General features: G+C 39.3%; 1 protein-coding gene across 1 annotated transcript in view; it reads left to right on the forward strand.

Annotated features, from left to right (window-relative positions):
* Positions 1–8,184, forward strand: part of LOC104626766 (calcium-activated potassium channel subunit alpha-1-like) — a 98,651-nt gene that overhangs the window by 41,268 nt on the left and 49,199 nt on the right. The window contains exons 4-5 of the mRNA XM_010294786.1: positions 1,979–2,203; positions 5,416–5,608. Of these exons, the coding sequence (XP_010293088.1) occupies positions 1,979–2,203; positions 5,416–5,608 (418 nt within the window). The remainder of the gene's footprint in view (positions 1–1,978; positions 2,204–5,415; positions 5,609–8,184) is intronic.

An 8,184-nucleotide genomic window follows, 5' to 3' on the forward strand; every position in this document is an offset into this window, starting at 1 on the left:
GCTGAGCAGCTGTAAATAGTATGCTGTTGTACGTATTCAGCAGGCAAGGAGGGGCAGCCCTGCTGTACAATACTTTGTAATAGAGAGAGATAGAAATCTGCCTTCATGCTCTGAACACATTTTAGCGGACATGTTGTCCCACTTTGAAAAGTGTTTCTGCAAAAACGGAGTTGTGGAGTGCCTCATTTATCATCTCTTGGTGATGCCGTGTCGGTTTTTCCGCTTACGAGCCTGTGAATCTGTAAGGCTGGCCAGGTCCTTTCTGCTTCGTGCATCATCGCCAATAAACACACTGCCAGCAAAATGCTTCCCTACTCCTTTTCAAACTCAGTAGTCCACAATTTATGTCTACATTCGTATCCATGCAAATGTAATGCTGTCCTTAGAGACCACACAACTACAAATTACTACATAATCTGAAGATGATGGGATTTCCCAAGTTGTCTTCTAATTGATACTTGATGATACCGCAGCCGGAAAAGAATTCATTTTTCTGCCCATGGTCAGTTTTGGCTCTGCGAGATTCCAGCAGTATCAGGTAATGAGAACTTTTTTTGACATACAGTCAAATGTATGTGGCAACATGCAGATCAATGACTATAGCGTGACATTTTTTGCATAATTTCTTTCAAGACTTGGTCTCTGTCTTACAAAGTCTGAGTATTCCAGACCCATAGGCAGAGGCATGGGACAGCTTAATGCTTCACTTGAGCGTTTACTCATGTCTTCTGCTGATTGAAGGGCCAAGACCACTCCCTTGGTAGAGCTGTATGAAAATCAGCCCCAGAGAAACTGAAATCTCATGTATTTTTTAACTGATGAGAAAACTTCTAATCAGGGTTCCCGTTCTTACATAATGAACACCTCTGTTGCATATTCCAATCTGTATTGCTTTGTCATGCTTCCATAATTTAGAAAAAGGACATATAGTATGGATAAGTGAGAGGAAGATTTTGCAGTTTGCCGTTGTCTTAGTTTTATTTATGGTAAAACTTCTCTGTAATGGTACTGAGCGTACAGCTTCTTGGCACTATGATATCAGTGGATCTGCAGTTACTTGATGGAGTGCAATAATGCTAAGACTGGCTCCAGAAATGAAGGTAATTTTTTTCCTAATGACTTTATTTAATCATCTTGGCGTTTGAGTTGCCTGCTCAACTGACATTACCACTGATGAAATTACTGCAAAAATTTATTCTTGTCACTGAGACAAGAAGATAACTCTGAACATCATTCAAATGTTCTCCATGAGACTTTTTTCCTTCTATCTATTCAACAATTCAGGAAGTCGAGTGGGCCTGAAAAGTTAGTCACAATCTTGCACACTGTTTTTTTTCTTACTGAGAGAAGCTCTGTGGAGTATGGTGGGTATCCATTGTAAAGCAGAGCAGCGTAGAGCATTCTTTGATTGCTTCTGAGGGTAGTAGCAGCTTGTCCTAAAATAAGAACCTTGACTTCAAGAGAATATGGTCTTCGATTCACAAGATAGGTGTAATACCACAAAGCCTTAAGACTGTTGGCACTCATCTTTTCCTTTTCAAATTGGTCCTGAAAAAAACCCACTAGTGATTCACCATGTAAGGCATGTTTTTTGCATCTCTTTTCTATAATCCTTCTAATGGCTAAACGCATAGTAGGTCAAATTCTGTTCTTAGCTAAACCCATAGTACTTTGATGGTAACCAGAATCTTAACCCGCAGGTATAGAAACATATACAGGATCAGAACGCGGTCCAGTAGAATGTCTTCCCAAACACTGAAGGATTTGCCAACAAGAACAAAACATTTTTCTGCTGAGCACGTTTAAAGAAGGATAAATAAGGATAATAAGGATAAAACGAACAGCTGTTATCAAACCGCTTCTTTGTGCATGAACAATATTGACAGTTGTGTTCTTCCTGGTTTAAAACTCAATATATGATTTAAGCCTCCTTTTGTTTCATTTCTCCCTTGTCTTTTTGTTTTGTTTTTTTTTTTAGACTCGAAGTGAAGCAGCGATGACAGTTTTAAGTGGGCATGTAGTCGTTTGCATATTTGGGGATGTTAAATCTGCTTTGATTGGATTAAGAAATTTAGTGATGCCATTACGAGCCAGCAACTTTCACTACCATGAACTCAAGCATATTGTGTTTGTGGGTTCACTTGAATACCTGAGAAGGGAATGGGAGACACTGCATAACTTCCCCAAGGTTTCAATCTTGCCTGTAAGTCCAAAGCCATATTATTGATACTTTGTTATTTAGGACACCAACTGGACAGATTCATATTGACTTTGATCTTAGGCTTTTTTACTTTTGTCTACTTATAGGCCTGAGGACTTAGATTTTCCCTTTACTGTGACTATGAAAACAGAGCCCTGTGAGACCTTATTAGAAGATATTTGCCGCAGTGTTCGGTTCCTCACCATCCTCATCGGATAAATTTCAGCTGCCATCAAATGTATTATCTGTGTTATATATCGAACGTTCACTGTAGCGCACTGCATGTAGCCAGTTCTGATGTTGTGATTTCCCTGACAGAATGACAGTAGTTATTTATGACATGTATTTATACCCACAAAACCTTTGAAAAAAATTATTGTTACTCTATCTACATAATATCTATCTATATTCATAAAAACCTCCTGTAGGCTGGCCTACTTTATAAGGAACATTGCCATAGCATTTCAGTTCAGAGTCCTGCCATACTCATGTATGGAAGTATGGCAAATGTTTGAAATTGATTAAAAGCTCCTATTGATTTTAGTAGGGACAACAACTAAACCCACAATTCAGAGGTCCTTTCTCTCCTAGATATCATTATTGCTCACTTGCGTGCCCAAGATGTAGAAACCCAAGCTCCAGGACAAACAACTGAAGCCCTCTAAGCTAGTGATCTTAGGTGGTCATCGCTATAAATGACCCACAAAGAGGTAGGCAGGAGGGAAACGAGCTCACGGTGTAAGTACAAAAGAGAGTGCTCTGTACGTTACAGAGTAAAGTTAGTTTGTATGTTTTTATCAGAATGCAAAATTATTAATTTAGCAGTTCTTAATAATTACCTTTCAGCAGTTAAAAATAAATAAATCAGTGATGGATGTAACCTAAACTGAATAATTTGGAAAATAGCTATAGAACGGAAAGACTGCCTTCACTTCCGATTAATTCAGGCTGTAGGTCTTTGTTACTGTAAATGCAGTTTTAGTGTTAGCCCTTGGCTTTTTTCTGTAACCTGATCCAACAGATGGTGTCACAAGATTCTCTGCTGTCACAAAAATGGTGTCAATATCAGATTTGGTCAGTTAATATCCTCCTCTCCCTGCCAATCCCTTTTAATTCCAGTCACTGTGAAGGCTAAAGACTAAGGAATCAGAATTAAATTAATAATACTGTTGAACTGTGGAGCAGAATAGAATCCAGCTACTAGTTCCAACCTACCCAGTATAAAATGTGTATCCGTTATTATAATGCCTATTTGTAAAGTTTCGATTCTGAATTCTGAAGAGGCATTAAGGAAACATAAACCACCTTTCCATTCCCCAATCAGTTTGCACCCAAATTTAGAGTAGTTTTGGACTAATTTCAAGTTAAACAGCTTAAATAGTTAATGCTCCCTTAAAAAATACAAAATATGTAAAGGAATTGTATCTTACACAGTAATCAAGGGTGCTGAAGACCACACAGACTTCATTACTGCTTTTTCTTTTTTTTTCCCCCAGCCTATCTGGTTCAAAATGGTGATATAAAGTTAAAAATATCAGCATTATTCTGATCTAATTATACTAATTTAACAGTCTGCTAAAGTTTCTGAGATCATACTGGTAGGAATCATGTGTTAAAGGGAAGCCACTCAAACTCATTTCCTACTTCTCTGTGCTTTGGTTCACGAGGTAAAACTTGCTGCTGATGCCTGATGGGGTTGTGGTTACAGCTGAATAGAAAAACATTTCTACTGGTTTAAAAAAAATAGTTGAAATTTCATTTAAAGTCTGTATTAAAAGAGTCATTTAAGCTGCTGAGTAAACTCCTAAAAAGTAGGCAAATGCCAATTTTAAATATCCTCAGGCAGCCTTAATTCTGTCCCTTTGCATAAAATCATTAGGAGTAGGCCTTTAATTAATTACGTGATTGCATATTATTTTTCCCCACAGGAATCCTGCTTCACTTGGTGCACAGTACAGACACAAAGGGCAAAATTAAGGCAGCAGGAACAATCATATCCTAACTTTTGGGTACTAAATCATATCTGTTCGATATATACTGTTTTCCACAAGGTTTCATGCCTCAAATTATTAAAAGTAGCGTGGAATAGTGAGGCTGGTGTCTGAAACTAGGTGGCAATCGCTGAATAAGAATTGAGCTCTGCCTTCACTTTATGCATTTTAGATTCACTTTTGCGTTGAATATTCTCAGTGGAGTTCAGGAGGCGTTCGCCGTGAGTGATCAGGAGATGGAAGAGTAGGGTCTTGACTCGGTTTTATGAAAGTTGCTGTGTGACAAGGGGACAGCTTAGTCTCCTCATCATCATTAGGGTCTTTGGGTACCACACCATGGGAGGCATCAGAGCAGAATCTAGATTCCATGAAAAATCTTTTTTTTTTTTCCTGGACCTTGCAGCCCCTGTGACATGGACTTCATATTCTGTAACTAGAGATGTGAAAGTCAAGTGTTACCTTTAAACAAAACATAATGGGTTAAGTGTCATGTCTTCTTTGTGTTAACTATGAAAAAACCCCATGGACTACCGCAACGTTTCATTTTAATTATTGCATTCTCTGATTGAGGATTGTGGAAGCAGGGAATGTTGCATGAGTTGTGCCCATTAAGACAAAGCCTGGTTTCTGTTTCAAAGGGTTTAACCACACAACTTTGAAGATCAGTGTGTTTTCCTTCTAGAAGCACCAAAAACATGCATTGAAAAGGATTAACCTTTTTTGTGTGTCGCTTCAGGTAGAAAAAAATAGCTTTCTCCTGATTGCATTTCAAATGTGTAGGACACATAATGCTTTCCTGCTTAAATTGCCATTCTTTTGCCCAAGACCATTGTGATTTGGTAGTAGATAAATAGACATTTAAAACATCCCCCGTGTTATATTCAGAGAGCCAGAGGTTGCCACATGCTAGCAACTTAAATCAAGACAATTTCAAGTCACTGATGAGATGTAGAATGCTGGCATTATTCCTGTTTCTTGTTTGTTAGTAATAGCTTGACTGAGTATTGAGACTGAACCCAAAATGCTGCCATCAGCACCAACTACCCTTTAGATTAGCACACATCTCCTATTCCCTGGCACATACTTAGACCAGCTTAATGTCAGAGCATAAAAAAGATACTTGTTAAATAATTTCCCAAAGCTCCTTCTCAATCTTTAATTTGTTTTTCTTTTTTTCCTCTCCTGCCCCCCCCCCCCCCCCCGCTTTTTTTTCCTGTGCCGAAGGGTACGCCATTAAGTCGGGCTGATTTAAGGGCTGTCAACATCAACCTCTGCGACATGTGCGTTATCCTGTCAGCCAATCAGAATAATATTGATGATGCTTCGCTGCAGGACAAGGAATGCATCTTGGCGTCACTCAACATCAAATCTATGCAGTTTGATGACAGCATTGGGGTCTTGCAGGCTAATTCCCAAGGTAAGGACTGCCCTATAATACTTCTCTGCGGTGCCTACAGGGGACAGGACCTGGCAGGAAGAATATCCCTCACTCAGTAATTCAAAGAGCCCTACATCAGCTTGCTTGACAGTTAAACCTGCTGATTGGTATGATGGCTTTTAAAGGGACAGTCACGTAGTTTCTCTGCTACATCGCAAAGCACATCTTGCAGAGGAAAAACGAATGAATGCGAAACGGGCATTTTTTCTCATTTTAAAATTTTCCTTAAAAAATATATTAAATCATTGCTTTCTCATCCTGCCCTGCTCTGTGGCTTTCTTGCTAGGGTAGTAGCTGTTATATAGCCAAAGCTAACTCATACTCACTCCGGCATACGTGAAGCCTCTGTCTAACAAGTTTTCTTTTTTATGCAAAGCGCATTCCAACCACAGAGAAAAAGAGCTGAGTAATGCAAACCAAAAAGTAAAGCAAAAAGAACAAGAATTTTAAATTGCCTTTACCGTTTCTGTGCCTTCTTGCTCAAAAAGCCACTTAGAATTAACTCAAAGCTGATTTCTTCCCATGGTTTGACATGCGCTCATCCCATTTAAGGACACTGAACAAAATCCTTTACTCTTTGCTGAGAGTAGGGGACTGATTCATAGGTAGCCAAAGGCTATTTTACACCAACTGTGCCTGTGCAAAGCAGCTGCAAAGCAGTCATAAGCACCCTGGCAAAGACCATCAGTGCGAAAACAATCATCTTCCCATCCCTGAAGGGTCTTGCAGCTTATGCAGCTGACGTCTTACCTTTGATAAACCTATTAAGTGCTGCAGTAAATATTCCCTCTGGATCTAGCCCTGCTATAAATGCAGGTGTACAAAGGATAGTGCTTTGGTCTGCAATTTCCCCATGAGCCTGACCTAGAGATCATTTTCCCTCAAGGGCTGTGAAAACTAAGATTAAGTTCAGTTTTTCCTCTTCACACTCTTATCAGGAAATAGGAATTAAAAGCCAAAAATTGGAGGTAGCGGTGTAACTTCTTGAATACGGAAGGTTCTTGGATGTGGAAAATTCTTTCTTAGAATCAGCAATAAAACTGTGGAATTGAATACAGCAATTAAATTGTACCAGGAAACTAAAAGTTTGAAATTTTCAAAGTGAGGTTGAATAGTTCTCTGAATAACAAGTAGATTTAGAGAAGAGGAGGAAGAAAGTGTTGTTTTCAATCCCATGGGTGTCTGAGTTTCAAATCAGTGGCCTGGAAGCAATACAACCTCAAATATTGTAGAGTTCTTCCCTTAAAAATTTGTAAGACTGACTTTCTCACACTATGATAACTTACAGGAAACTCATTGCAGAAGTGGAAGACAGGCATGGAGGTTCCTTGTTTTGCTGATTTAGACCTGGGATTTGAAATTTTGTATCTCAAAACCAAATGTGTACTTTCACCACCAGGCTATTGGCTATTCTTTGGTGGGTCTATCTCAGTCTCCTGTCACACATGTAATTAAAATCATCAAGAAATAGAATCTGTCTCATCCCTTTCCTCCCTTCCTTCCTGTTCTTGAGCATTGGCAGTCTGAGAGAATTTCCTTCTTCTGCCTTTGCTCAGAGGTAAGTGATCTTTCCAACACTTGGCTGCTGTATTTTACCTCTGGGAGTACACTGGATCTTAGACCATCCCTGAATGAGGATGGAAAAACTTAGCAATATAACGGTCTTGTGCGCCACGTGAACACCTGTCATTTTTTACACTCCATCCTTGGATGTGTTCAAGACCTGACTGCATAAATCCCTGAAGAACCTGATCTGATCTCATAGCTCACCCTGCTTTGAGCAGGAAGTCAGACTGGAGACACTCTGTTGTCCCTTCCAGCCTGAATTGTTCTATGATTCTATAATAGCCAGGTTGCTGCTACAGCACAGCCCCTATAGGTCATAAAGTATAGACTGGGGCCATGGTCCAAATCCCTTCAGCCCTATTCAATGTTGCTGATGCAGAGAAGCAGAAGCACAATAGGTTAGCAGATACTTAGAAATTTTGGGCATTTCTTCAGGTAAATATCAGTCTGCACATAAAAAAAAGGTAACTCTTTCTGTAGCTTTTCTAGGGAAAAAGGAATAACATAAGGCAGGTAACCAGCAACCTATTTTAGTTGGGAGCACTGACTAGGGAGAGGTTCTTCTAAAACCAGTTACTTCAGAAAATAATTATCTTCCCAGTAAATTCTCTGCTTATGGTATCCATAACTCCTAATTGGTTTCATTGCTTTCAGTACAGCAAATTTTCTTGAAAGACTTTGAACACAATGGTTAGACTATCAGAAACAATTAGGTCGATAGCACAAACTTTACTGGAAGTTACATCCAGTGTGACATTTTTGTCTACAAAGTGCAGCTTTAACATACGGTGGATACAACTATCACGACAATTACATAAACCAGGTGATTCAGCTTTTGCTGGTCAACAAGCAGCATACTAGAACCACCTCAGAGCTCCTTACTGGCAATTAAGCTGGTACAAGCCTTAAGCACTGCCAATTTGCATTTTTCTAGATCTGAATGTATGATTTTGAATTAAGACACTCCTCACCAACACCATCCTTTGAAA

The sequence above is a fragment of the Phaethon lepturus genome, unplaced genomic scaffold (genome assembly GCF_000687285.1).
Source record: "Phaethon lepturus isolate BGI_N335 unplaced genomic scaffold, ASM68728v1 scaffold8579, whole genome shotgun sequence".
In the NCBI taxonomy this organism is placed as follows: Eukaryota; Metazoa; Chordata; class Aves; order Phaethontiformes; family Phaethontidae; genus Phaethon; species Phaethon lepturus.